Source organism: Aythya marila (assembly GCF_965140915.1).
Source record: "Aythya marila genome assembly, chromosome: 7".
NCBI classification, from domain to species: domain Eukaryota; kingdom Metazoa; phylum Chordata; class Aves; order Anseriformes; family Anatidae; genus Aythya; species Aythya marila.
Genome location: NC_139048.1, coordinates 32,194,543 through 32,221,097, shown reverse-complemented (window position 1 = coordinate 32,221,097; position 26,555 = coordinate 32,194,543). Strand labels below are relative to the sequence as shown.

The following is a 26,555-nucleotide window of genomic DNA, read 5'->3' as shown; positions in this document are numbered from 1 at the left end:
GCAGGAGCTTCGGCTGCAGATTTAGGACCAGGATGGACGGGAGGCGCGGAGCCACACAGGATGGGGCCAGCAGAGGCAGGTGAACGGGCTGGAGGCCAGGCTCAATCCCCGAGCACCCCAAACCCTGAGCTCCAAGCCCCCGGGGGGGCAGCACGGGGCGTTTTAGGGGTTTTGGTGCTGCTCCCTGGTGCACCAACCCCCCTGCATCCCCCACCCGCTGCATGGCGCTGCCGTAGCGCGGCTGCAGGGGGCGGTGGCTGCTTGCAGCGCCCCGCGCACCCCTCCTGCGCCACGTCGACCGCCCCGCCTCCGCCTCGGGGCCGTGACACCCGCAGCCCGCACCAATGGTGGCGGGAGGCGGTGCCGCACGTCACGCGGGGAGCAGCAGCAGCAGCAGCAGCAGCAGCAGCAGCAGGCCGTGGCGTGCATCGCCCGCGCTGCATCGCCTGCGTCGCTTGCGCCGTGCTGCCGCCATGTCGGCCGAGCTGCCCTGCTGCGTGGTCAGCGTCGGCGACGGCGCCGAGCCCTGCAGCTGCAGCGGGGTCATCCTGTGCCGCGGCCCCGGGCTGGTGCTGTGCCACGCCGCCGTCTTCTCGCCCTTCCTGCAGCCCGGCCCGGAGGCCTGGTCCCGCCACCAGGCCCTGCCGGCCTCCGTCCTGCCGCCCGGCCTCCGCGTCCGCCTCCTGCACGCCGCTCCCCAGCTCGGCGCCCCGCCTGCCCTGCAGGAGCACGAGGCCCAGCCTCTCGGCTTCGCACGCTGCCAGGCCTTCGCCCGGGCGCTCGCAGGGCTGGCGGCGAACTGGTGCGGCGGTGGGGAGGACGAGGGGGAGGCCGAGCAGGAGGCCACCGCCGCCTTGCCCTGGTTCGCTTGGCTGCGGGCTCCCAGCCTCGATGTGCCGGGCGGAGGCTGGACGCCCTGGGCCTCCGCCGGCGACCTCCACAAGGGCGCGGCGCTGCTGGCCTGCGGCTCGCCCTTCGGCGCCCTGTGCCCCGACCTCTTCCTCAACACGCTGAGCGGCGGCGTGCTGAGCAACGCGGCGGGCGAGGGCAACGCGCTGCTGCTGACGGACGCCCGCTGCCTGCCCGGCACCCAGGGCGGCGCCGTCCTCCTCGGCCCCGCGGCCTCCCGGCCCCGCGTGGTGGCCGTCATCGCCGCCGCCTCCTGCGGCGCTGGTGGCCGGGGACTGGCGCTGCTCTGCTCGCTGCACGCCGTCCTGCAGAGCAGCCGCGGGCTCCTGCGGCAGCTCGGGGAGCCCCCGGCCCCTCCGGCCCCGCTGGCGGCGGTGCCCGGAGCCGCGGCGCTGGGCTGCGTGGCGCTGGTGGAGAGCGGCGGCTCCTGGGGCTCGGGCACGCTGCTGGCCCCGCGCCTGCTGCTCACCTGTCGCCACGTGCTGCAAGCTGGCACCACTCCACGTGTCACCCTGCGGCCCCACGGCAGCCGGTGAGCACAGCCAGCGAGCAAAACCACCCATTTCTCTTATTACCACGAGTTTAAGCCCTAATTGTGTTGTCTTTTCCCAAAAAACCCGCTCGCAGGGCCACCGTCCTGCAGGCCCGCCTGCTGTTCGCCGCCGCCGAGGCGTCCCCGTTCGACGTGGCCGTGCTGGAGCTGCAGGAGCGCGCCCCCGGCTTCCAGCCCCCCCGCCTGGCCTCCGCCTTCCAGCCCGGTAAGCACCAGCACTGGGGGGGGACGACACACACACAATATTTGGGGTGAAAACAGGCTATTTGAGGGTGCCGAGCTCACCCCACTGTCGCGCAGGGGAGGCGGTGCTGGCACTGGGTTTCGGGGCGCTGGGCCGGGCGTGCGGCCCCTCAGTGACCGGGGGGGTGCTGTCGGCCGTGGTGGGGGCCCCCCCGGTCATGCTGCAGAGCACCTGCGCCGTGCACCCCGGCTCCAGCGGCGGCCCCCTCCTCGCCGCCAGCGACGGACGCCTGCTGGGTAAGCCCCTGCCCTTCCCCTCACCCCTCCCAGCCCTTTTTGGACGTGTAACCCCCCCTCGGTGACATCTCGCCCCCTCCCCGAGCAGGGATCGTGGCCAGCAACGCGCGGGACAACGCGGCGGGGGCCACCTATCCCCACCTCAACTTCTGCGTCCCCGTCACGCTGCTGCAGCCCCCCCTCGCCCGCTACCTCCGCACCCGGGACCCCGCCGCCTTCGCCCCGCTCGACGCGGGGGACGAGGGGGCACGGGCGGCCTGGAGGCTGCAGCAGAGGCCCCCCAGCAAGCTGTGACCCCCCCCCCAAAAAAAAAAATTGGGGGGCTGTTTCTATAAAGACTGTGACTCGAGCCCTGCTGTCCCCTGGTGCCCTCTGCAAGAAGAGTGGGGGGATGAGGGCCCCCCCCCTCCATATAGGGGAACCCCCTGGCCTCATGCATTTGGGGAGGGTGTGCTATGGGGTGTGGGGGGGGATGTTTGGGGCTGCCAGGAAGGGGCGGGCGAGCGTTGGACACAGCACGGGGCGTTTATTTCACAACACCGCAGCAGCGCGAGCACAGCACGGAGATGGAGGGGGCAAGGTTAGGGGGGCAGCTTGGGGTGGGGGGTGGATTCTTGTTTTTTTTTTTTTTTTTCCCCATTTTCTGTCCCAATTTTCATTTATTAGTGCCGTTGCTGACCACGCTAGGTTCTACCCCCCCCCCAAATAAAATAAAATAAAATAAAAAAGCGCAAAGGGGGGGGGTGCGAGCTCAGGCCCCACGCCGCTCGCTCGCTTCCCCCCGACCCCCCCAAACCCCCCTGCCCGCCGTGGGGCCGGCCCGGGCGAGCGCCCCCTCGCCCCATCCCACCCCTGGGGCCGGGGGGCTGCCCCCCACGCGCTGTTCTCGGGGGGGGGGGCTCCGGGGAGGGGAGGCTGCCCCCGCCCCGGGCCGTGCCTCCCCCCCTCCGCTTCTACCAGATGTAGCCTCCGTCGTCGCCCTCGCCCGCCTCGGCCTCCTCTTCCTCAGCCTCCTCGCCGGCCTCCTCGGGCTCCTTCTCCTCCTCGTCCTCCCAGCCCACGCTGCTGCCGAAGTCTCCCGAAAAGCCCGTGGTGTCCTCTGCAGCCAGGGGGCAGGGAGAGGCTCGTGGAGGGGGGCAGCCCTCTCCCTGCCTCCCCGCTGCCTCCCCACCACCTCTCCTCGCCTCTTACCGCAGTCGGGGCGGCCGCGGGCGCGGGTGCCGCTCAGCTCGGTGCCGTGCTGCTGGTCCACGCACCAGCACTCCCCGCCGCCCGGCGCGCACTGCGCCCGCCGGTAGTACCCGTCCTCGTCGCAGCTGGGGACGAAGGCGCCTGCGGGAAGCCGGGAACCCCCCCCCGCCGCGCCCCGAAACACGTGCAGTGCGGGAACAGCCCCACCACGGAGCCTCCACCACAAAGTTGGGGGTTTTGGGGGTCTCAGACGTCCCCCCCCGACTCACCCGGTGCCTTTTGGGCGGCTTCTTGCATCTGCAGCCTCTCCAGCTCCCGCAGGCACGGCGGCTCTGCGGCAGCACCGCGCCGTCAGGAGCACATCTCCCCCCAAACCCCACGGCGTGCACCCCGAGACCCTGCAGCACATCCCCTGCACGCACTTTCCCTCCAGAAGCAGAAGCACCACTCGGCGGCGGAGACGCGGCCGTCCCGGGAGGCGTCGCAGGAGTTGAAGAAGGCGCGCACGCACGCCTCGTACTTGTCCAGGTTGATGGCCGCCAGCTCGGGCTGCTCCAGGAACCGGTCCCCGCTGGTGTCCAGCCGCCCGAACATCCACCCCACCGCCTCCTTGCAGCCGGCCGCCAGCGCTGGGGGGGCGAGGACGCGGCCCCGTGGCTCACCCGGCCCCACGGGGACTCGGGGGGGAGCCGGGGAAGGGGGCGCACAGCAACGGGACGCACCGGTGCCGGGGGGCCCGCTGCTGGAGCCGTTGTGCTTGGCGTTCTCCCGCAGCAGCTGGAACCAGTCACGCAGCCGCTCGCCCAGGTCGGCCAGGTCCTGCCCCGTGCACAGCTCTGCGGGCACCGAATGTGGGGGTGGGGGGGATTTTAGGGGGTGCTGCAGCGTTTTTGGGGGGGGCACCCCCATTCCGAACCCGCGGTCACCCCCAAAATGCTCACCCTGCTTGCTGTCAGCGGGGGCTGGGCAGGGGCACTGCCCCTCACACCGTGCCGTCAGCTGCTTGCCGGCCAGGCACGCCTGCTGCTCCAGCTTGCACTGCGAGGCGTGGGGAGGGAGGGGGGGGCACACCGCAATAATTACAGGGGTCACGCGGCACGCCCCCCCCAAAAACCACCGCCGCCGCGCTCACCGCCGAGCTGTACGTGTGGCCGTCGGAGCCGCAGACGGGCGCCAGCGGGGCGGCGTGGCAGGGCTTGCAGCCCCCGCGCTGCTTGATCCTGCAAAGGCAGCGGGTGCTCAGGAAGCCCCCCCAAAAACAATAAAGCCCCCCCCCCCCCCAAAAAAAAACAACACAATAACGCCCCCCCCAGCCCCGTACCTGTGCTCCAGCTTCTTGCGGCTGATGCACATGGCGCGCTGGTAGCCCTGCGCCACGCACACCTTGTGCCGGCTGCATTTCACCTTCTGGCACGGGTCCTTGGTGGTGTCCAGCGCTGCAGGGTTGGGGGGGGGCACGGGGTTTTGGGGAGCAAAAAGCCGCGTTTGGGTGCTGTGTCCGTCCCCTCTCCCCCCCAAAATAAAAGCAGGGCAGGCTGCTACCTTCATCCGTGGGCTGCCCGTCCTCCCAGCTCCTGATGTAGTCATCCTGCGGGGCACAGGGGGGGCAGCTGCCGGGGGGCCCCCCCCTGCGCCCACGGAGCCCCCCAGGGTGCTGCGGGGGGGTGCGAGCCGCGTCCCCAGCCCGGCAGGAGGAGCAGGTGCATCGCACGCGGGCACTGCGAGCAGCCCTGCGCCGCACGGGGACACTGCGCGCGCACGCAGGCGCTGCACGCCCCTCTGCCTTGCACGCGGGCGTTGCACACACGCATGCACTGCACATGCCCGGGCGCTGCGCGCAGACGGAGGCACTGCACACCCATGCACGGCGTGCACACTGCACACGGGCACGCAGCGGGTGCTTGCACCCTCATGCACCGCACAGGCACGCGCTGCACAGCCCCATGCACCGCGCACACACACACAGCCCATTCATTGCACACCCCTGTGCATTGCACGCACACATCCCCGTGCGCTGCACATCCCGCTGCATTGCACAGGCACATCCTCATGCACTGCACACCCCCGTGCGTTGCACACCCCTGCCCGCTGCACACGCACATCCCCGTGCATCGCCGCCCGTGGTGCATTGCACATCCCCGTGCGTTTCCCCCCCCTCTGCATTGCACACGAGCATCCTGCTGCACCGAACCTCCCGGCGCACCGCACGTCCTTGTGCATCGCACACCCCCACTCTCCGCACACCCCCGTGCATGGCACACAAGCACCCCGGTGCACTGCACATCCCGGTGCATCGCACATCCCTGTGCACCGCACACCCCCGTGCATTGCACACAAACACCCTGCTGCATCGCACACCCCGGTGCATCGCACACCCCGGTGCACCGCACACCCCCATTCCTTGCTCGTCCCCGTTCCTTGCACACCCCCACCCGTCGCACACCCCCACGCCCCCCTCCCCGCTCTCACCTCCACCTCCTGCGCTCCGGGCGGCAGCGGCATTGCAGAGGGGGAGAGGCCGGAGGCTGGGGGTGAGCCGGGCGCCCCGCAGCCCCCCGCCGCCCCCCGGCCCCCCGCGGCTCACTCACGTCTCGGAAGCGGTTCCAGTGCCGGATGCGGCCGCCGTACTGCGCGATGGAGGACAGCCACTGCTCGTCCTCCAAGAAGTTCCCTGCCGGGGCGCTGCCCGTGCCGGTGCCGGTGCCGGTGCCGGTGTTGGTGCCGGTGCCGGTGCCGGTGCCGGTGGCGGTGCCGGGCAGCAGCAGCAGCAGCAGCAGCGGCAGCCCCCGCAGCGCGCCGCAGCCCCGCATCCTGCCGCAGCGCCGCCGGGAGCCGAGCGGGGCCGAGCGGGGCCGAGCGCAGCCGAAGGGAGGCGAGGGGCGGCGAGAGGAGCCAAGAGGAGCCGAGAGGAGCCGAGCGCGGCCGGGAGGGGCCGGGCGGGGGGCGAGGGGCGGCGCCTGCACCTGCGCCGCTGGGGGGGGCGAGGCCTGCGGCCGCCTCGGGCGCCCAGCGGCAGCCCTCAGACCCCAAAGGCAGCAGAGCACCAGAGCCCAACGCGCCACAGCCCAAAAACCAAGCTCCCGGCACGCCAGAGCCCCCAGGTCCCAATGCGCCAGACCCCAACGTGCCAGCCCTCAAGACCCCAAGACACCAGAGCCACGCACAGCAGACCTCAAGTCCCCAGCACACCAAACCCAACCCAAAAGCACCAGACCCCAACGCGACAGACTCCAAAATACCAGACCCCAAGACCTCAGGACACTATACCCCTGGACACCAGGACAGCAGCCTTCAGACCCCAAGGCACCACACCCCAACACACCAGACCCCAATGCACCAGACCCCAAGACACCAAATCCCAAAACACCAGCCCTCAGACCCCAAAACACTAGACCCCAACACACCAAACCCCAACGCACCAGACCCCAAGACCTCATGACACCATATGGCAGGACACCAGCCTTCAGACCCCAAGGCACCACGCCCCAACACACCAGACCCCAGCACACCAGACCCCAAACCCCAATTCCCAAAGATACCAGACCCCGACACAGCAGATCCCAAGACCCCACATCCCCAACCACCACCCAGCTCTCCTGCCTTCAGCGCTTTCCTGCTCACAGCTGGAAGTTTGATTACAGAAACCATCAAGCAAGCGGAGACAAAGGCTTTGCCTTTGAAGGGAATTAATTTATTTGGAGATCGACATCACACAGGCGCTGCTGGAGCTCCGAGCAGCGCCTGACCCCGATACCGCGCTCCGGGGAGCTCTCCTGGATCGTGCACGCTTACGCAAAGCACGGCCTTCCTCCTCTGAAACAGGCGACAGCAGGGAGGTGCCACCCAAAGCCAGTTTTTCCAGCTGTTTTCTTGGAAAACAAACCCGTCTGGAGTTCCTGGGTTCCTGTCCAAACTCCTCGCCCTATAAAATGTGGTGGTGGTGCCCAGGGCGGCCGCGCTCCTGCTCAGCAGAAGTTGAGCTGCCCCGACGTCGCGTAGTAGCCGGAGGCGTCCGTGGAGAACCTCTGGGAGAGCCGAACCGCGTCCAGCTGCACCTCGCCGAAGTAGAAGTGCTCGAAGAGCTGGAGGAGAGGAGAAAAAAAAAAAATGTTTCGGGAGCTCTGAGAGCAACGAGCTGCTCCTGCAGAACGCCTCTCCTCGCAGGCTTCTCTTCAACAAAACCGCTCTCAAAGATTTCCAGCCCTGGGGACCACGTTTAGCCTTTAACGTGATCAGCGTACAGCACGACACGAGCTCCTCTTTTGGAGCAGCATCAGTTCCTACCCACGGATCACAAACCCAGGGCTCAAGCACCTGGAGGATGTGGGTTTCTCGGTGCCAGAGGGCTCGGCCACGGCCCCGGAGGAGTTATGCCAGGGGAGCATCTCCGGCAGGGAGAGGAGGAGACGAGGAGCCGCGACTGCCACCATGCAAACTCCATTTGATACGATTAAAGATTTATACAATTAAAGATTAATTACATTCCCCAAAGCCTGCCTGCTTCTGTTCGAGGCCTTGGGATAAAACGCCTCATGAATAAGAGATGGCGGGGAGGAGGCTGCTCCCCCCTCTCTCCCCCTCGCTCAGCCAGGGGGACAAACCCTCCCCTGCTCCCCCCGCCACCGGCACCGCCCGGGTCACGGCCTCGCCATTTGCACGCTGCTGAGAGCGCAGCAGCCCTCGGACCAAAGCACTTTGCAGTCCCTCGGCTGCTGCTTTTTTATTTTTTTAAATCCACCACCTCTCCCGTGTCCGAGCGTGTGCGCGTTTCCCGGTGAGAACACTGCTAGGACTATTGATTTTTGGTAATGCAGCTGTACTTGCTGGGAGTAAACATGCTACAAGATTTAAAGGACAGCCACGGCCTTTTTTTTTTTTTTTTCCCTCTCTGCTCTCGTTTCCAGCCAGCTTCTCGCTGGTGCTTCTCCGCTCCCTTCGGCAACCAGATGCCGTGCGTGAGGATCAGGCCAAGATCCACCTTGGGCAACTGGGAAAGAGGCCCTCAAATGTCATCCTCGGAGCAGCCAGCGCCTTCCCGACAAGCAGCCACCCCGCTCTCATCCCTCGGGGGCTTGGGAAGAGCTTTCCGAGGGCTGAGCCTCTGCTTTTGACTTCCACTTCTGTTTATCCTGGGGAGAAGCCAAGCAGAGCCAAGAAAGATATTTATATCTCCCACCACAGAAACGCTCTGGTTTCGGAGGAGGCCGAGGAGATGCCTCCTGGATGAGAATTTCTGCTTGGTTTTTGTTTTTTTGGTTTTTGTTTTTTCCCCTTTCCCCCTGGAAAAGGAGCTCAATGGAGGCCGTCACAATTCCCACACCTGCTGGTGAACCCAAGGCACCTGGTCCCTGCCCCACGGTGCCAACGCCTCAAGAGCTGGGAAATTTGGAATCAAATCACCCGTGTGCTGTCCCTCGGACAGCAGGCACGGCTTAAACAAATTCTTCAACAACTCGCAGGCCTGCCTTCCTCCGGGCAAAGCTCTCCTCCGCAGGGATGCTGCTGGCGTGCTGCAGAACCTTCGCTTCAGCTCAGGGCTTCGGGTCCTTTCCCCTCCTCGCTGCGAGATCCATGAAAATTCATTGCGCTTGAGGAAATCAAACCCTAGTTGCTATGGTGAAAGGCGTTCTGCAAACTAAGAGGCAAACACAAGCGGGACATTTGGAGGTTACCGGAGCCTTGCACATCTTTCCGACAAGAATAAAGGGAAAAAAAACCCACACACTGGCGCGTTAAAGGCTCTGCTGACCTCCCAGCCCCAAACGTGAGGGATTTACAGCACAACTTCTGTAAGGAGATTCACACTCAGCCGCTGCATCTCCCCCCGGGAGCCTGGTCCCCACGGCTCCCCGCACCCCGTTACAGCGCACGCAGCAGTCGTTTTTAAGAGCGGGGCTGTGGCTTTGCTGCAGCGATGGCAGGAGGCAGCGAGAGCGCTGGGACGAGGAGCTGCAGCAATGTGACCTCCCGGCTCTGCTCACAAAGCCACCCAGAGGAGGAGCCGGGCCACGGAGCCAGGAAATTAATTCAGGCAGGCCCGGGAAATCAGCCAGCAGAAGGGTCAGGGCACCTTTGGGATGAACCGCCTACTTTTACTAATCAATGTCTTCTTTCTTTCTTTTTTTTTTTTTTTTTTTCCCTGCACTGGGTCTCCATCTCTATTAAGGAGCCGCCGTAATTCAACGCCTGCCAGCTCCAGGGAGAGGCAAAGAAACGTCCTTTCAGATCCAAAAGGTGATGCTGCCTCTGCTGCGGGTGATCCCGGGGGAGGGAAGGGAGCCAGGAGCTCCCCGTCCCTCTTCCAGCACCTCCCTGAGGACAGCTGGGCAGCCCCCATCTCGCCCAACGCGGGATCTTTGGCCCTTTGGTTTCATCTCTGCTTAAAAACCCAATGGGAATTTAGCCCGGGCTGCCCCTCCACACGTTGCTCTCCATTTCCATTCACTCACCGCAGCCTTCGCGTCTTCGTGGGGGGAAAGAAACAAAAAAAAAGCAAGCAAGGAAATAAGAAAGAAAAGCCCGGAGGCGGCCAGGCCCCGTCTCCGGAGATGCCTTGGTGCCAGGGCCGTGCCAGCTGCAGCACCGGGCACGCAGCCACCCTCGGGGACAGAGGAGGAGGAGGAGGAGGAGGAAGCAAGGCAGAGGGGCTGCCAAGCCCCATGCTCCTCTCACAGGGAAGGAGCTGCCCCCTCTCTCTGCTCACCAGGGGATGTTTTGCAGGGGATGAGCACGAGTTCGGGACGTGACCGGGGTGCTCAGGGGAGCTGCTCTCTTTGGGCGCAGGCCGAGGAGCCTTCCTCACGGATCTGCTTCAAGACAGAAGCGGTTCCCACTCGTCCCACAGGAGCTATTTTCTGAGCCGTGTGGGAAGGCTCGGGCCCGCACAGCCGGCTAGGAGCACCGACAGGAGCGGCCCAACTCCAGAACAAAGGAGTTCTTCAATCAGGCTCCGATCGATCGGGGCTGCCGAAAGCAAAACGCCAGCTGGAGCCAGGGGCGACCTCCCCGTGGGCACCAGGGGGCTGGGAGGGAGCCGGTGCGTCCCTGCAAGGTCATGCTGGAAGGCTGGGCTCCGCTGGAAAGCAGCCTGCAGCTATTTCTGACTCATGGCATTAATTAACGCCAGCGGGCGTCCTGCTGCAGGCACGGGGAGGCCGTGGGGCTGCACGGAGCGAGCAGGTGAGGGGAAGGCTGATGCTCCTCACTCCCAGGCCATCACCAGCCGCTCCTGTGGCTACCTCGGTAGAGAACCGGTCAGTTTCCAGCAGGGTTTTTCCCTTTTCACAAACCCGAGAGGCAGCCCCGTGCCCGCAGCGCGATCCTCAAGTGGCATGGCCAGCAGAGGGAGCATCGTTGATGCCTTCCGAGCCCTACAGGTTTTTGGGCTGGGAGCATTCAGGACGGAGGACGGCTGGATTTTACCTCCCTCTCGAGTCCGAGGGCAAATTTGACGCGCACCAGGGCAAGGCCAGGAGGGACAGGGCGAAATGTGGACGCACACCTCGGGAGCTGAGGCCCTGCGGGGGCTTGGGGCTTCCAAGGTGTGCCACCCGCCCTTCATGGAGCGTTTCGGGGCACCAGGAGCTGCCCAAACCTCCCAGGCCACATCCAAACGCAGAGGCCGCGTCCGTGGCCTCCCTGTCTCAGCGTGGTGCTGAGTCACAGACAGGGAGAGCTTAACCCAGTTCTGTCCCTCCGCCTGTCCTCTGCGCAGGGAAAATCAATCAGCCCCACTCCCCGCCTTCACGTCGCTCTCACAGCCGCCTGCAACAGACCCCCTCACCCAGCAGAGGTTGGGATTTGCTCGCAATCAGTGCTGCTTTCCATTTTTGCCTCTCCGGGCTCGCCTTTTCCCTCTGGATCCTTGCAGGGGCAGCGCAGCATCAGCCCGACGCTGCCAGCTGGCAGAGGCTGCCTGCAGGCTCAGCCCAGGCTGCAGCGTGCTCCTCTCCAAGCGAATCAATCGCAGAGATTAAAAAATAAATAAATAAATAAATAAATAAATAAATAAATAAATAAATAAATAAATAAATAAATAAGAGCATGCGAAATGGCAGGCGGGTGTAGCAGCATAAATCCGGGCGAGGAGAAGAAGAGCAGCGAAGTGCTCCTCTCTGCTGGGAGCCAGACACGAGCCCGGAGCCTCCCGGGTAAAAACAGGAGCGGAGCGAACAGCAACACGAACACCCACCGAGCATTCGTGCTGCACGCTCCTGATCTGCGCCTCGCCAGCTTTGAGGAGGCTTCGGGTAAACGCCGTGGTGCTCCCGGTTATGAGTGCTCTAGATCGTGTGCTTTCTAAGCAGATCAACCCCCCCGGGAGATCCCCTAAGACAAAAGCAGCCTCCAAGCGGTGTCCCAGCCTCTTCTGGCCGGACAATACCCGCAGCTGGCTCCGTTTCCCTCCTGGTTTCATACTGACCTTGAGGATATTTCGGGCATTAAACGCCTCCCGTTCCTTGAGGGATGCTTTCCCGGGCGCCGTGCTGCTGCGCTCCTCAGCTGTGAGGGGAAAAGCCAGCAGCAGCGTGAGCCTCGGGTGGGAGCACGGGGTGTGCTGCGCCTCACCCCCTGCCCTTCTCCTCCCCGAAGCCAGCTGCCAGCTAACAAACCCTCCCTGCCCGCTTCTCCGTGGGAAAACACTTTGGGTTGAAGGAGAACAAGGTGAATAAGGCAGGAATTCCTTACTGAGTGTTAGCTGGGGCACAGAGAGCCCAAGCCCTCAGCAGGTACTTGGACACATTCCTGTCTGCTCCAGAGCTCCTGAGCGCTACTGGGCAGTGGCAGTCGGGAAGCTAAGACAAAGAATCTTTGAAAAGATCCAGAAAGGACTCGGAGCACGCCTGCCTTCTCCAGCTGGAGAAAAAAAAAATCTCAGGTCTGAGATGAAGGGGGGGGAAAATCACAACACTAATCAAAAATTAAAATGTGGAAAGGGTAAAAGCCAGCAGTTACTGAGCAAGGCGTTCCCTGCGCAGCAGCACCGGGTGAAATGCATTTACCAGCGAAGAAGAAGGGTACCCACCACCTGGATCTCTCCTGAAGAGCGTGTTCATGACGGTGGCGTGCAGTTTCACCCTGTCCCACTCTTTCAGCATCAGGCCGGAGGCCACGAAGCGCTCCACCAGTTGATCAGCGATCGCCTGCAGCCTGGGAAGGCGAAAAGAGAGAGGACAGAGCAGCGTGAAGGAAGGAAAACTCCGGTGTTGGCAGCTTTTTGCTTCTCTGCTCCCACCCCCAAACTCCTGAGCAAGCAGAACCAGAGCTGGCTGCACTTAGTGGGGAGGCAGAGCCCGGGGCTGCCGCCTCCTGCACGGCCCCTGGTGGGCTGCCAGCAGCCTCCTGACAGCCCCTGGGCTCTCAAACGCCCGACTGCCGTGGCTTTGTGCTGCCTGCTGGCTCCACATCGCCGGTTTTGAAAATTAGCAATGACAGAGATTAAGTGAGTACCATTACGGACAATCCTAAAACAAATTAGCAGAGAAGAGCTCAAGTGAAAATGGTGCTTTATGACATTATAAAGTTAATCAAGGAAATAAAACAAATTAGAATGAATTATAACGGAAATTATTTGCCGGGTGGGAGGCATCAGAGCACGATCTCGCTCTCGGTCTGAGCCATTACATGTGCAGAAGGGCTTGCCAACCTCTAATGCTGTCTGCAGCTATGCAAACCAAGTCGGGCAAATCACAGCTCCTGCCTCACAGCTTAAGCCGCTCAGGATCACCCGAGGATCAGGAAGGAACTCCTCCCCTCCCTCCCCTCAGCCCCGGGAAGGCACGCAGCTCGCAGGGGCTGCGGCAGAGCCGGGGCCAGCACGGCAAACCGCCTGCCTGCTGCTCTCCCCCTGTACCTGCAGCTGAGGAATCGCTGCCAGCCTGTGGTGCCCATTTCCCCGAGCAAAACCCCGCGGGTTTTAGCAGGCTAGAGCTGTGTGTTGCTGTTTGGCAGCACGGGGTTTTCTGAAGGGATTTCTGTTCGCCCCTTCTTTTCTATCACCGGTTGCCCAACGCGGTGCTGCAGCCTCAGAGGAAGCAGAAGAAATGCTCCGTGCTCTCCATCAGCACAGAAGTGTCTTCCTTCCCCCCTGCAAAGCTAAATGCTTGCTTCACTTGCTAACACTTCCAGAATTTTATTAGGAGAGAAGTGCCAGTTCCTTCAGCTGTGAGGGATGAATTAACTCACAGGTGAGGGCAGGACCAGGCTGGGCTGGGGATAACAGATTTACAATCACATGGCCCTGTGTCAGCCCGTTCCTAAGCACAAGCAAAAGAGGTGTTGCAGGACACAAGCCTGGCAGCCTCCAGAAGCCACGCAAAGCACGAGACCTGGCTTTGGCCCAAACCCCAGCTAACGCCCTCCACAAGGGAGGAGGAGATGCTACCTCAGCAGCAAGCTGTTTCCTAGGGGCTTCGCCGCTTCCAGTTCCGAGGCGAGGTGGATTTGAAGATTTCCTTTCTCCAAAATGGGAAAAGCAGCTCTGCCTCCCACAGCGTCAGTGCCTACCCACCCCAGCTGTCCCCAGACATCCCTGCCTCACTCTGGGCCCCGCTCAGGCTCTGCAGGACCTCTCCCCACCCACAGCCTTATTTTCAGAAGTGCAAGCAGGCTCGCAAGCACTGCACCCCTTAGATGGTCCCAAACTTGGACACCCAGGAGAAAATGAGGTCCACAGCTCAGCTCTGACACTTCAAGGGCTTTCTACAACAGACTGACTGAAGGGTATTTGGGTTATCCAGCATCTGCCTCTGTCTCACCTCTCTGAGTGCTTCTTCCCTGTATTTCCCTTCTCTCTCCTGGCTGATGGCTGTCCCAGCTCTCCACCCTCCCAGTCTGTTTTTATCTCACCTCTCCCAGGGCAGGACTGACTTCAAAGCAGAGGAGTTGAGAGGAAAAGACCACTTCAATCCCTCCTGCCTCCCAGCAGCTGTCATGCGTTCATTTCCCCACCCGTTTCCTTATCCCACGTCCGATCTCTTACTTCAGCAGAGCCTCTGAGCCCGGTTTTCCCCAGGGGGGTTTAAGCAGGGGAGCCACCCCCTGCCTTCTTTCCCCAGGGGAAAGGAGATGCCAGCACACGTCCCTCCTAGCCCACAGCCTCCCTCCTCCCCTGCTGGCTCCTGCTGTCCCCTAGCAAGGGGTCAGACACCAAAAGGCAGCACTGCCAGTAAAAAAAGAGGGCTACAGACGCTGAGGGCTGGAGGAGAGGAGGGCACCCACCTGTCCGAGCCGTCCTTCATGCGGACCTTGGCGTAGAGGACGTCGGTCATGGCAGGGTCATCGTTCATGTACTCCACCCCAGCCACCTCCACGGCCAGGGGCCTGCCGCCGGTGATCTGGCTGAAATGGAAGAAGCCCTTGGGTTAAAGAGCGAGATGTCACAGCTGCTCTGCAAATACAATGTGTAGTACCCCTCACGCACACCCTACATATGTGTGCATCTCTGTATTTGCTAAGGGAAGGGGATAAATCACAGTTATTGCTGCTGTTAAGCACGACTTTGAGGTTACGTGGGGCTTAAATGTCATACGGACCCCGTGGGGCAGTGAACTCCACGGCAGAGCTCTTTCCTTTCCCAGACATTGGACGTTGTTTGCACCGGGGTGGGGACAAAAACAAGCACAACAAAACAAAAACCAGAGAAGAAGGCTGCCTGATTTCAAGAGCTCAGAAAGCTGCAGCTGCTGCTGTCTCGTCGTCTCATGAAACACCACGCTCCCACACCTGCCTGGGTTACTGCCAAGGTCTCGTGGAGCATCCAAGCAGGCAGGAGAAATAAAGAGGAGCCAACAGCACGAGCGTGGCTTTGCTCTCACCTTGCTCGCTTGAGGTTCTCCAGAAAACCTCCCGGGGGGACAGGGGAGGGCGATCTCCTCCTCCAGTTTGTTTTCTGGGAGGAGAGCAGCACACGTGTGGTCGTGCACGTGAGACTACAAGCACCTGAGGCCAGGCACCCTAAAAAGGGACGAAAAGGGCACATCTACCTTCACACGGCGCGGCTCGCCTTTGCAGAAGTAAACAAAGGTTAATGAAGGCTGGTGTGGGTGGAAGGGAGCCTAAATTAATTTTAAGCGTGTATTTATTTGGCTGCGGCCGGGGAAAGAACCTGTTCAAGCTCTGGAAACGTGCTTGCAGCTCTGTGCAGCAGCTGAAAAAACAGAGCCTGCGCTTTAGGGGAGGAGGCAAGGATTCCCATAGGTACCAGCCAGCACCGCGTGGCTAATTCTTCCACGGTAGAAAAGAAAGGAAAAAAAAAAAAATCAGGAATCAGCGCTCTCCGTGCAGAGGCTTGGCAGAAATAAATAAATAAGCCAGCCCCTGAGGTCCTCTCCGATTTCTGAGCTGTGCAGAGATGAGGTGATTCCAGCGTCCTTCAGCCACGCTTCCAGCTGGAGCTGCAGCATCTGCAGCTGGGCCTTGAGGCAGTGAGGAAGCCCCGGGTTCAGCCCTTCCTGCTGCCTGCCCCGCACACGAGAAATGCACGTCAAGGGCACCTCGGCAGGGGACAGCAGCGAGGATCTGCTCGCACAGAGTGACGGTGGGGACCGAGGGGAGGAGGAGGAGGGACTGGAGCGGGTCTGCGGGGCGGGCTGAGGGTTGGGGCTGAGCCTGGAGCTGTGCTCTGGTTGTTATGCTCTTTGGTTGCTGCACGCCTGGTGATTCCTGCTGCTCCTGCTCGAAACGTTCAGCTTGTTTCTGAAATCCTGGCGTTTAGATGCACTCACTGCTGGGCTGCTCTCCTCCTCGCTGCTCCTCGTTAAAGACATTTTGCTTCTCCCCCCCCAGTAAGCGTGCCACCCCCTGCCCCACTCACTCCACGAAGTCCTCCTTGCAGCGCTGCAGCAGCTCGCAGGCCTTCCGGATCTCCTGCTCGTTCAGCAGCACCAGCGTCCCCAGGGTCAGGTGGAGCTTGGCAGGGTTCTGGAACAGGCTGCTGCTCACCCCGTGATCCTACAAAGCAACCAGAACCGGGGCCTCACTCACCCCATCCCGGACACACACCTCTGCCGGGAACGAGCAGCGAGCCACCAGCCTCGAGCTTCCACCTGGAGCCTTAATTAGCTCCTTTTTTCTGCCTGGAGCCTTAATTAGGACTCAGTGGGGCCCAGGGGGACTCCCACGGCTGCTGCCACCAGCGATGGGCTCAGCACAGGGCAGCGCAGACACGGAGCCGGAGTGAAATGTGGTTTTGTGCAGAGCAGCCGGGGCCAGGCGCGGTGACAAGCTCCAAGTGGTCTCTAAATCCTGCCTAAACACAGGCTGCACCTCGCTCCGCCAGCACAGCTCACAGCAGCCCTGATAATTACATTTTTCTCGTTCCCGCGCGCCCTATAGTTTGCCAAGATGAATTAAGTCTAAATTCCCTTTAAAAAAAGGAGCTACGTGTTGTTGCTGGGGAAGAACTGCTCCCAGGTGGAGCCGTGCTTACACTCAGCCTTCAGAAACACACGCTTTTGTTCTAGGGCATTTATAAAAGCACCTTGAGGACGGTTAGCACGCCCATATTACACCAGTGATTTCCCCTCCGCGGCCGTTTCCCATCAGCACACTGAACAACCTCCACGTCGAGCTCCAGAACCACTCACCCTGCTGCCGAAGCATTTCTCTGAAAAAAACAAACCCCAAAAAAGTCCCCTGACTGAGAACGCCAGCTCGGAAGTTCCCACCTGTGCCTCAGAGCTGGAGATAACACCCTCCTGGCACTTAAGGACTGCAGTCCCTCCGCCCCGCAGCGCTCAGTGCCCCACAGCTCAGCGCTTTTTCAGGCTCAGCCTGGTGCTCCCCAGCCCACGGGCAGCGTGTGCCTGCCTGCCCCTGCTGCTGAGTGTGGTTTTTGCTGACTGAGCCCCTAAATCCCGGCGTGGGCTGCAGAGCTCAGCACCACGCAGCAGCCTGCAGCAGGCTCCTGAGGTTTGGCACGTCCCAAAGAGGATGCCTCCGTCGCACTCCTCACCTCGCAGAGCCTTTTTGCTGCCTTTAACTCCTCCTGCTGCTAACGGGCAGGCCACGATTCCCCTCCATCAACCTTCTTTTCAGGGTCCCCGTAGCCAGAGGATGTTTGGCCCATCCCAAAGCAACAGCTTGGGGAACAGAAACTGGGAGAGAGTTGGATTTACCCGTGCTGCAGCCAACCAGCCGATATCCCTCCCGCTGCCCGGAGGACTGTGTGGTAACCAGAAAGTCGTGCACAGGTCAGGAAGCAAAACCTCGCCCTTGTTTTCGGGGACAGGGAGTGCCAGTCTGCACCCTAAACATCAAGCTGCCCCAAAAGCAGCCTCCTGACAGCCGGCAGAGCGCTGAGAGCAGCGCAGAGCAAACAGGCCATGACCCAGATAATCTTCCTGGCTTCCTCCCTGGTATTGCAGGCGGCTCCTCAGTGCCCTGCTGCCACCCCAGCTCCTTCCCCGGCACAGGGTGGGCATTACCCACAGCACAAGTGGCAGCGAGGAGCAGAGGTGGGCCTCCAGCCCTAATGAAAGCCCTAATTCCCAGCCCCAGAGCCGGGAAGCTGAGCAGCAGGCAAGGGAATCCCCAGTATTTGACGGGGGAATCTGACAGCCGCGTGTTTGCAGGAACTCGCCGGCAGGTACAAACACATCAAGCTGATCCCATCATCCCTCCAAAATTCACTGTTCCCTAAGGAAAAAAAAAAAACCTGCTCCCTAAGGATGCACGATGTCATCATCACAGAAAAACAACTCACTTCCACTCATTGAGGCTTCCAAAAATCCCCCCCCACACTCTTTCCTCAAATCTCCCTCCCACTTCTACCTTTGCTCGCTTAGCTGGAACATGGACAGGGTTTTACTCGGAGCCTTCCCCTCTTTGCAAATCCCAAACAAAGGAGCGAGCCAGGAACACAGCTTTCCCTCAGAACCCACTGAGGGGCTGCAGGCTGAGAAACCCCTCGCTTCCCTGTCCTTTCCCCCGTGAGGTCTGATACCTCGTTAGCAGTGTTGGATACCCACAGGCTGCCACGCATTACAGCGCTCTCCTTCCTCTTCCACTCTACACCTGCACGAGGTTCAGGCTGCAGACCCTGCGTCTGCACAGCTCTGGAAGACCCAGGTGTCCTGAGCCTCAGCACAAGGCTCACCTTACAACGGGTCTCGAGGACAAAAAGGAAAATAAACTTAGAAAGCACACAGCCACCAACAGAACCCCAAGCTGTAGAATCGAAATGAATGGTTGTCATAGAAACTGCTTCGCAGAGGGAAGAGGAAGAGCGGCTCACAAGTGCTCAATGGCCAGAAACAATCCTCACGCACACACCTGGGCTTCTCCCCTCCTTGCTGTTACTGGAGAGCTCCACTCAAAGCCTGGAGGCTGCCTAATTCCCCAGTGTTTTACACCAGCAAATTGTGAGCAGCAGAGAAGCTCGAAACCTATTCAGGTTCCTCTGAGTACCCGGAGAAATCCCGTCGCTTTGGACAAATCTCTAAGCTCTTATTGCTCCGCGAGGCACGGCTCTGAATGACTGTTTTTCATTCCTGACGTGCCTTCCAGCAGACCCTGCTGGGAGAAGAAGTGGCATTCAAGTGGCATTCGGGGCTGCAGGGTGCTGGGGAGGCGTGCGGGGCTGCAGTGCCCTCCTTCAGCACATCCACGAGCCAGGTGAGGAGGGAATAAAGGCATGGGATGAGGGCAGGAGCAGGGCAAAGATGAATAAAAACGGCTCCTTTTGGGAGATGTTTCACTGAAAGGGTTCACCTGACACGGAGGCAGCCTGGAGTGAGTAAGCTCGGATAAGCAGGGGCCAGGATGGTCGGGGGGGATCAAGCAGAAGGTCTGCAACAGCCACAAGCCCCTTCAGAAGGGTTAAGAGGAACACCAGGCTGAAAGCAGCAGCCTCAGCCCAGGGCTAACGGCACAAACAGGCGCTGCCAGAGCCCCACGCTGGAGTTAGCAGCCCCCCAAAAAGCCCCCTCTCTCCCCACAGCTGTGGTGTTCCCCCACAAGCACTGGGAGCAGCAGCCAACAGAGGGAGCCAGGCCACCACGGCCGCCAGCCAAGGCTTTTGCAGCCCGGTGGCCAGAATCAGCTGCGTTTAGCATCCCGAGCTCCTACAGCGGCAGGGGAACAGGCAGCAGGGGGAGAAGAAGGAGTTAAGTCAGACGAAGACCCAGGGAAGCGAAGCTCCTGAGCTATTTGCAAGATTGCAAAATATAACAATAAAATCAAAACATAAAATATAGAAAGGTCCGCTACATTATTTAGAGGCTTTCTTATAAACAAGAAAAACCCCACAAGAAACAACCCTCTTCTGAAGCTGAGAATTTTGTCCCACCGAGGAAAATCTCAAAGGAGGACAAAATATTTTGCCAACAATTAACTGAGGAAGCCATTCCGCATTCCGGATTTGGCAATAAATTCACAGCAGACCCACCAACTTCAGCGAAAGGCCTGTGAAACACACCCTGCTGGGCAAGGTGCTGAAGAGCGAGGCCCCCAGGGAAAAGCCAGAAAGCTGCTTCAGGACACGAGCCTGCTGCAGGGCCCGCGTTTGATTTCGGATCCCAGGCGGGTGCTGACCTTTGAGCATTTCTCCAGCACTTCCTCCTTGAACTGCAGGAACCTCTCCTGGACCTCGGGCTGGGTGAGGGCGAAGGAGAGGAAGTGCGTGAAGGGCTGCTTCTTGCGGAAGCTGTCCAGCAGGACGTCGATGCGCGTCCGGGCCGAGATGACGCCGCCGCGCTGCTGCCCCGTGATCACTGCAAGGGAACAGAGCGGGGCCTGAGGAAGCTGCGGGGAGGCTGCTGCCACCCACGCCCGTGGGAAATAGGCAGCAGTTAAACAGGCAGGGGCTTTGCGTTGGGTTCAGCCACGGGTTTTAAAGTATTGATGCGGCGCAGGTCAGAATATTTCATCCCGGAGTCGCCAAGGGAAATTGGAAATTGGAAAACCCTGCAGGACAGCACCGCTCTGCTGCCAGCCCGCAGCTCGCCGGAGACGTGACGGGAATTAAACCCCCCAGCCCTGCACGGAGGAAGCTCGCCAGACTCCCTGCTCGACTTCAAACGCCTCACACGGCTGTGCTTTCCCCTGCAAAGGCAGGGTGCTGCCATCAGAAGCACCCCCTGCTCTCCAGAAAGCCAGCTCTGTGCGTCAAAAAAAAACACAACAGGAAAGAACTGCTCGCTTCAGTGGCTCTTCAGATTTTGGGAGCATTGAGAAGAGTGAGCCTGCTCGCACTGCGAGGATCGGCTGACAGCACTGGAAAGGCAGCAACGTCACCAAAACCCTCCTTGCACTGAAGGCAAGTCTGAAGTTCGTTTTGTGCGTAAATATGCAACGCAGCAATTTTTTTTGCTGGATGTATGTTACAGCTCCTCGCTAACGGGAGTAGCAAGAATTGAAAGAACAAAAGAATAAAAACGAACCACACGTTTGGGCCCAAGGTTCACAAGCTGGCCATCTACATGTAAGGCTAAGAATCGACTTCATTGAGGGCTAAAAAAGGATCTAGTTTTCCCCCCAAAATCTGATACTGCTTTATAAGGGCTTATAAGCAGGGAAAAACCTCAGAAGTGAGGTGATTTCCCCAGGGCCATGAGGTGAGCCAGGGCCGTGCCAGGCACAGGAACTGAAGGGAAGCTCCTCCTGTTCCCTGTCCCCCCTCAAATCGTGTCTGTGCACGAGCCGATGACAGAACGCTGGTTTTAGGCTCACCGATTTCCCCTTCGACTCCAGGCTTGGGAATGCTGATGGAGGTTCGAGTCTCTGTTTCTAGCCTCTTCTTGGTTTCTCCTTTCTTCCCGATTATGTACCTGGAGGCAGAAAAGTGGAAGAGAGTCACTCGCTGGGCCTCCCCCCATTGGAGGTGCCCGGGCAGCAGATGCTGGCTCGCTTAACTCGGCCTGTGACAGCTCGGCCAGCAAATCCTGCCACTGCCCCTTGGCCACCCGTGTTTTCCCTTTGTCCCCCCCCAGTAAAACTATTCAGCCCATAAAACTGTCCAAACGAACTGGATGAAGCTGTGAACGCTACAGGCTTCCCAGTGAACAGCAGATCTGAGCCAACAGTCAATTCCAGGCACGTGCTTTCTCCCAGGGCTTTCACGAGCTCCCCCTGCCAGGCTGCTCACCCCGACTCCTCCTTCCCTTCTTCCACCCTCCTGATGCTTTCATCTTCAAGGGAGGAGATGCTCAGAAGCTCTCCTGCCAGCAGCAAGCACCACCTGCTGTCTCTGTCACAGCAAATGCTGGGAGTCGAGCGCAGCACAACTGCACTAGGAAGGCACTGCCAATTCTCCCCTCCCAAAATTGGGACAGTCATAGAACAGAACAGATTTCAGAAATCCACCGCTTACCCTGATCCCCCCCCCCCTCAAATATTCCACACAGAAATGCTTCCCCAGCCAGAGGGGAAGCCAGAAACACAGAGGCTCACTTGTATAACGGGCTGGGGACCTCCACTCTGCACTGGAAGCCTTTCTCAGTCTCTTCCACCACAAAGGCATCGCACGGTTCATCTGCACAGTCGCCGGGCCCTGCTGGAAAAGAAGAGCAGCCCATGAACGTGCTGCACAGCCTGGCAGCGCTTTATGTAGGTCAACAGCCTCACAATCTTCTTCTCCCAAGGTTAAGCGAACCCCCCTCGGTTGCAGCTAGAGGCTTTTTAATTCATCTTACTGCCAGCTGTGAAAAGCAGAATGGGTGCTTCTGGACCTGGGGGGCACAGGGAGGCAGGAGGTGCACCCCAAGTTTTCTCCCCAGTGCAGTGTGTGGGAGAAATGCCCTCGTTCAGGTTCCTCTCTGCTCTCCCAGCAGGGTGGGCACCATCAACCCGCTGAGACAGCGGAGCAGGAGCCACGGGGGCCACAGCAAATGTGCCTCTCCCTTTGTAACATCTCACCCCGCCACAGAGGCAGGTCCGTGGGCACAGAGAGGTGTCTGAGGGCACGCCAAGGCCGTGCCCGGATGCCCCACCTGCGTAGAAGCCTTCGTCCTCCTCCTCCTGCAGGTGGACGGGCTCCTGGACCAGGCTCTTCCTGTAGACGCGCCCGCCGATCTCTATCAGGGTGGGCCTCAGGACGTCCATCGCGCTGCGGGAAGAGAGACAGCGCGTCCCACACCCCCCTGCCATATAGAAAACCCAAATTTCCCCTGCAGCCGCCCCGCTGTGACACTACAGGCACTTTGTGTTGAAGATATTTGGGCATTTATGGGAATTTAAAGCCCCCCTATGGCTGCAGCACCTCAGTGCATCGCCCCGTGGGGTCTTTGCGCTGTGCAGAGCTAATGTGGTGCTTTTTTTTTTCACAGAAATGGCAGAAATGGGAGCTCTCTGCCAGGCCATGCGCTGAGCCGGGGGGCGCTGTGCCAAATCCCGGCGGTTTGACCCCAAAACCCTGGGGAGCCGCGCCCGGGTTTTCGGGTGGAAAACGTGGGAAAGGCAGCGGCGGGGTGAGCTGCAGAGCCGGGGGGGGTGTGTCAGGTGTCACAGCTGTGCACTGAAATCGCCACATTGGGGGAAATTCGTTTATTTTTAGTGTTTTCACCAGAAATTCAGGCTGGAGCCCAGCCGCGCGGGCAGCACCTGAGGGGGCACAGCCGACAGGGGGCTGCTCCCCGGGGACACGCTGCCCCCGCGCCGGGGCTGTGCCGAGCAGGGCGGCGGAGCCGTGCGATTTAACATTTTTTATTCCCTAAAAACCCCAAAATCGCGCAACGATCGCGGCGCGGTGGGGGAGGGGGGGGACGCCCTGGAGCCCGCCCCGCGCGGGCCCCGTTGCCATGGTAACCGCGCCCCCGCCCCGCCCCGCCGCCACCGGAAGTGGGCGGGGCCTCCCGCCCGCCCGCCGCCCCAGAATGCACCGAGAGCGCGATCCCGCCCGCCGCCTGCGCCAAGCGGTGCGGGCACCCAGGTGAGGCCCGGAGCGGGCCGCCGCCACCGGGGAGCGGCGGGAGGGGCGGCCGGGGAGCGGGGGAAGCGCTCGGGGAGACGGCGGGGCCGCCGCCGGGGGCCGCACTCACCGCCCAGCCGCTCGCTACGGAAGCCGGGGAGGGGCCCTGGAGGGGGTTGCGCGCATGCGCGGTGGCGCGGCTGAGGCGGCGGCGGGGTGGGCGGGGTGCGGGCAGGAGGCGGCGCGGCGCATGCGCGGTGCGGCGGCTGAGGCGGCGGCCGTGTGTGGGCAGGGGGCTGCGCGGCGCATGCGCGGTGCGGCGCCGCCGTCCCCTCACAAAATGGCGGGCGCCTGAGGCGGCCGGGGCCGGGACCGGGGCGGCTCCGCGGGGTTTAAAATAAAAATGTGCGGGGGTCGGGGCCCCGCGGCATGAGGCAGCCCCTGCCTTTAAACGTGTCCTTTGGCCGGGCCTGCTCCCTCACGGCCAGTCCCGCCTCACACGCCGTGAGGGGAATAGCCCCGAGCATGCTGCGGAGGAGCTCGCGAGTTGAATTCCGAACCAAAATAAATAAAAATCCGTGTTCTCCACCAAATCTCTGAGCGCTTTCCAGAGCTGTGTAGCCTAAAGAGTCTGCTGTAATGCATTTAGTCGGTGGGGGAATAGAAACGCGTTGAGTAGGATCATTGGGCAGTGTGTGTCAGTAGCGGCCGTTGCTGCTCATAAAAGCACAAAAAGCGCAAAAAATGGTGATTTTTGTGCTGCCAGCTACCTAAGCAGTGCCAAACACCCCGTTACTACACATGGATAAACCTCTTACAAGGCACGGAGAGGCACACACCACCAGCGGCTGCGCTGGCGTCGCCCCAGTAGTGGGGCACAGAAGTGCCTGCAGCATTTTGGGGGCAAAAACCACGTTTTTGGGAGCGCAGGCACGTCTGATGCAACACGCGGAGGGGTTGCTGCAGATGAGGAGCGGTGTCGCTGCCCTCGGGATGCCCTCCGGGAGCTGGCAGCCCAGGCGTTACCCGGGGGGAGGGCTTTGGCCGTGTCGATGCTCTGGCAAGCGCTGTCCCGGCCCCGAATTTAGGCATTTAGGGCTAAAATGTAGGGCTAAATTAGGGCTAAAAGTGAAACTTCCTAACCCTGCTCTGCTCTTCCTCCCCTCTCGCAGGCTGGGCCGGGCCGAGATGGCCGCCTCCTCCTCCTCCTCCTCGGCCGGCGGGGTCAGCGGCAGCTCGGTGACGGGATCCGGCTTCAGCGTCTCGGACCTGGCGCCGCCGCGCAAAGCCCTCTTCACCTACCCCAAGGGAGCCGGCGAGATGCTGGAAGGTGACCCTGCCTCCCCCCGAGCCCCCGGGGCCCGCTGAGGCGCTGCCAAAAGCCAGGGGAGGAAGGAAGCAGTGAGGCCGAGCGGCTTTTCCCATGGCCCCACCTCTCCCCGCAGCCACCGGCGAGGAAGTGACTTCTCTCGCTGTCACCTCGCCTCTAAACCCGTGGCAGAGCAGGAAGCCCTCCGCCTGCAAGGGAGTAGGGCAGCGTTAATTTTAAAAATTACCCATTGTTGGCCGACCCTTTGATGTCGGGTGGGAATTGCTGTGAAGATAGCTGAGGCAGGAGGAGTTTTCTCGGCAAACCCCCTCTGGTCGGTGCCCGTGTTTCGGGAGGACGGCACGGGGCAGCAGGGAACCGAGGGCCGCATCCTAATGACTGCTTTTGTTCCCCACTGTGCCCGTGTGCCGCTCTGTTGAAGTAATTATGAGCAAAGGCTTGTTCACGGCACTTAATGAGCCCTCGGAACAAATTAAAATAATGAAGCGCTTCGTGGTAGCTAATAGGCAGGCCACTGTGCTTCCTGAGAGCCTCCTGGGGGGGTGCAGCAGCAGCAGCAGCGCCGGGGCTGGGCAGGCACTGGGCTCTCTGCTCCAGGCTGCCTTGTTTCACTATTTAAAAATGGCCTAAAACGACTCCACGGGGGGAATGTGGCCAAATATTTGCAGATTTGCAGCCTCGCTGCGAGCGGAGCCCCCGTGGCAGCCTGACAGCACTCCACAAGTTCTTCGGGATGTAAAAAAAACCCACAACACAAAGCACAGGGCACGACCCTGTTAGGGGTCGAGCTGCTGGCACCCCCGGGCTCTGGGCATTATTTATAGAAGCCAAGGGAGAACTTTGAGCCTTTTGCCACGGCGCCGGGACCTGCTGCCACCCGCGGCCCTGCGCTGAGAAATGACCCGAGGTGACAGCTCGCAGGTGGCACGGCCACCCCCAGCCCCGGCCACAGCTCAGGGCAGGGTTTGGGATTAAACCACCTCCCTTCTCCTGTTCGCAGATGGCTCGGAAAGATTCCTCTGCGAGTCCGTCTTCAGCTACCAGGTCGCGTCTACGCTGAAGCAAGTGAAGCACGGTAAGCGCCGCGCTGCTCAGCACAAAAAAAAAAAGGAGGGCGGCTTTTTAAGCTCTAGAATGAAGGAGAGGAGTCCTCCTGCAAACCCCACGCTCTTTTCACCTCCTTACCGGCCTCACGTTCCTCTGGTATGACGTGGATTTTTATGGCAGAGGCAGGGATGGGTGAAACACAGCCCCAGCATCAGCTGGAGCAGGAAATCCCGTCCCTTTTGCTTTCAGGTGTGACCCGGGGAGGTCTCCTGGCCGTTCGCAGGGGCTGTGGGAGCAGTTCTGCCTCCCCTCAGCTTTCGGTGGGGTTCACTCCACCGGCAGCTGGGAACCGGCGTCTAATTGAAGGGCTTAATTGCAGCGTGGCTGCGAACCGCAGTCACCTTTGAACTCCTCCCGCAGATCAACAAGTCGCACGGATGGAAAAACTCGCCGGGCTGGTGGAGGAGCTGGAGGCGGACGAGTGGAGGTACAAGCCCATCGAGCAGCTGCTGGGCTTCACTCCCTCCTCGGGCTGAGCGCGGCGAGAGGGGGCAGGCAGCAGGCTCTGCCTCAGGCCGTTTCTCGGGGTGCTCGCAGCTGCCGTCAGCGGGATCAGGTTTTTTTGGGGGGCTTTTTGGGAAGCTGCCGGCGGAGATCCCCCCCCTTGGAGCTGCCAGTCAGGTGGAACAACGGGACTCTGGAAGTCTGCGGGGGTGCAGGCTGGCAGGGCTCGGGTTGTGCAGCTGAAAAAAAAAATGGGGTGGGTTTCACAGACTGGGTTTGAACTCAGCCCTGCGCTTCCCGGGGGGCTGCTGGAAGGGCCGGGCGAGGGGTGGCTGCGAGGAGAGCGTCCTCGCCGCTCGAGCCAGCCCTCTGCAGAGCAGCAGGGCCGAGCCCTGCCAGAAACACTCCAGCCCCAGCCCTTCCTCTGGGGAGCTGACAGGATGAGACCCGTCCCGGGGCAGCTGAGGAGGGGCAGGCGGTGGCTGCAGCAGTCCCTGGGGTGGTGCTGAGGCTGCTCGCTCTCCGCTGCCGTCTTTTGTCTGCGCAGAGTGCTGCTGGGGCACCGCTCGCAGTGCAGAAGCCGTCCCCTCAACACCCCGAACCCCTTTTCATGACGTGTTAGATGGCTCTGTGATAATAAAATAAATAATGCTGTCTTTGAAATCGTTTCTCTTTTCACAGCTTGGGGGGGGGGT

General features: G+C 61.2%; 4 protein-coding genes across 8 annotated transcripts; 2 read left to right on the top strand and 2 right to left on the bottom strand.

The window, feature by feature from the left end:
* The first annotated feature begins 258 nt into the window (after positions 1 to 258).
* TYSND1 (trypsin like peroxisomal matrix peptidase 1) lies at positions 259 to 2,374 on the top strand. The gene is made up of 4 exons (XM_082765075.1): positions 259 to 1,441; positions 1,537 to 1,667; positions 1,763 to 1,942; positions 2,031 to 2,374. The coding sequence occupies exons 1-4, from the start codon at positions 345 to 347 to the stop codon at positions 2,234 to 2,236; spliced, it is 1,614 nt and encodes a 537-aa protein (XP_082621201.1). The 5' UTR covers positions 259 to 344; the 3' UTR covers positions 2,237 to 2,374.
* Positions 2,375 to 2,749: 375 nt separating this feature from the next.
* Positions 2,750 to 6,016, bottom strand: SPOCK2 (SPARC (osteonectin), cwcv and kazal like domains proteoglycan 2). 3 transcript variants are annotated; one of them, XM_082765077.1, is made up of 10 exons: positions 5,603 to 5,698; positions 4,676 to 4,721; positions 4,455 to 4,569; positions 4,266 to 4,353; positions 4,075 to 4,171; positions 3,856 to 3,969; positions 3,556 to 3,762; positions 3,403 to 3,465; positions 3,134 to 3,274; positions 2,750 to 3,041 (listed from the first exon to the last, which is right to left on the bottom strand). In XM_082765077.1, the coding sequence occupies exons 1-10, from the start codon at positions 5,633 to 5,635 to the stop codon at positions 2,896 to 2,898; spliced, it is 1,050 nt and encodes a 349-aa protein (XP_082621203.1). In that variant the 5' UTR covers positions 5,636 to 5,698; the 3' UTR covers positions 2,750 to 2,895. The 3 variants fall into 3 exon arrangements, with proteins under 3 accessions (XP_082621203.1, XP_082621202.1, XP_082621204.1); XM_082765078.1 differs by lacking the exon at positions 5,603 to 5,698 and adding an exon at positions 5,722 to 6,016 and having other exon boundaries at positions 2,764 to 3,041; XM_082765076.1 differs by lacking the exon at positions 5,603 to 5,698 and having other exon boundaries at positions 4,676 to 5,561.
* Positions 6,017 to 6,446: 430 nt separating this feature from the next.
* On the bottom strand, positions 6,447 to 23,177 carry ASCC1 (activating signal cointegrator 1 complex subunit 1). 3 transcript variants are annotated; one of them, XM_082765018.1, is made up of 10 exons: positions 23,110 to 23,177; positions 22,063 to 22,178; positions 21,524 to 21,626; positions 20,804 to 20,901; positions 19,667 to 19,845; positions 15,948 to 16,084; positions 14,354 to 14,473; positions 12,159 to 12,283; positions 11,556 to 11,635; positions 6,447 to 7,215 (listed from the first exon to the last, which is right to left on the bottom strand). In XM_082765018.1, the coding sequence occupies exons 2-10, from the start codon at positions 22,172 to 22,174 to the stop codon at positions 7,099 to 7,101; spliced, it is 1,071 nt and encodes a 356-aa protein (XP_082621144.1). In that variant the 5' UTR covers positions 22,175 to 22,178; positions 23,110 to 23,177; the 3' UTR covers positions 6,447 to 7,098. The 3 variants fall into 3 exon arrangements, with proteins under 3 accessions (XP_082621144.1, XP_082621146.1, XP_082621145.1); XM_082765019.1 differs by having other exon boundaries at positions 6,449 to 7,215; positions 21,524 to 21,623; positions 23,110 to 23,176; XM_082765020.1 differs by lacking the exon at positions 23,110 to 23,177 and having other exon boundaries at positions 6,448 to 7,215; positions 21,524 to 21,623.
* Positions 22,901 to 26,555, top strand: ANAPC16 (anaphase promoting complex subunit 16). The gene is made up of 4 exons (XM_082765021.1): positions 22,901 to 23,000; positions 24,152 to 24,309; positions 25,310 to 25,384; positions 25,777 to 26,555. The coding sequence occupies exons 1-4, from the start codon at positions 22,945 to 22,947 to the stop codon at positions 25,890 to 25,892; spliced, it is 405 nt and encodes a 134-aa protein (XP_082621147.1). The 5' UTR covers positions 22,901 to 22,944; the 3' UTR covers positions 25,893 to 26,555.

Coding starts and splice junctions, on each gene's coding strand:
- TYSND1 (XM_082765075.1), top strand. CDS start 345: ATGGTGGCGGGAGGCGGTGCCGCACGTCACGCGGGGAGCAGCAGCAGC. Junction 1,442..1,536: donor CTGCGGCCCCACGGCAGCCG/GTGAGCACAGCC, acceptor ACCCGCTCGCAG/GGCCACCGTCCTGCAGGCCC. Junction 1,668..1,762: donor GGCCTCCGCCTTCCAGCCCG/GTAAGCACCAGC, acceptor ACTGTCGCGCAG/GGGAGGCGGTGCTGGCACTG.
- SPOCK2 (XM_082765076.1), bottom strand. CDS start 4,955: ATGTGCAGTGCATGCGTGTGTGCAACGCCCGCGTGCAAGGCAGAGGGG. Junction 4,172..4,265: donor GCCACACGTACAGCTCGGCG/GTGAGCGCGGCG, acceptor CACGCCTCGCAG/TGCAAGCTGGAGCAGCAGGC. Junction 3,466..3,555: donor CTTCTGCTTCTGGAGGGAAA/GTGCGTGCAGGG, acceptor GTGCTGCCGCAG/AGCCGCCGTGCCTGCGGGAG.
- ASCC1 (XM_082765018.1), bottom strand. CDS start 22,174: ATGGACGTCCTGAGGCCCACCCTGATAGAGATCGGCGGGCGCGTCTAC. Junction 14,474..15,947: donor TGCAAGGAGGACTTCGTGGA/GTGAGTGGGGCA, acceptor CTTCCATTTCAG/CCAGATCACCGGCGGCAGGC. Junction 11,636..12,158: donor CTTCAGGAGAGATCCAGGTG/GTGGGTACCCTT, acceptor TTCCCCTCACAG/CTGAGGAGCGCAGCAGCACG.
- ANAPC16 (XM_082765021.1), top strand. CDS start 22,945: ATGCACCGAGAGCGCGATCCCGCCCGCCGCCTGCGCCAAGCGGTGCGG. Junction 24,310..25,309: donor AGCCGGCGAGATGCTGGAAG/GTGACCCTGCCT, acceptor TCCTGTTCGCAG/ATGGCTCGGAAAGATTCCTC. Junction 25,385..25,776: donor GCTGAAGCAAGTGAAGCACG/GTAAGCGCCGCG, acceptor CTCCTCCCGCAG/ATCAACAAGTCGCACGGATG.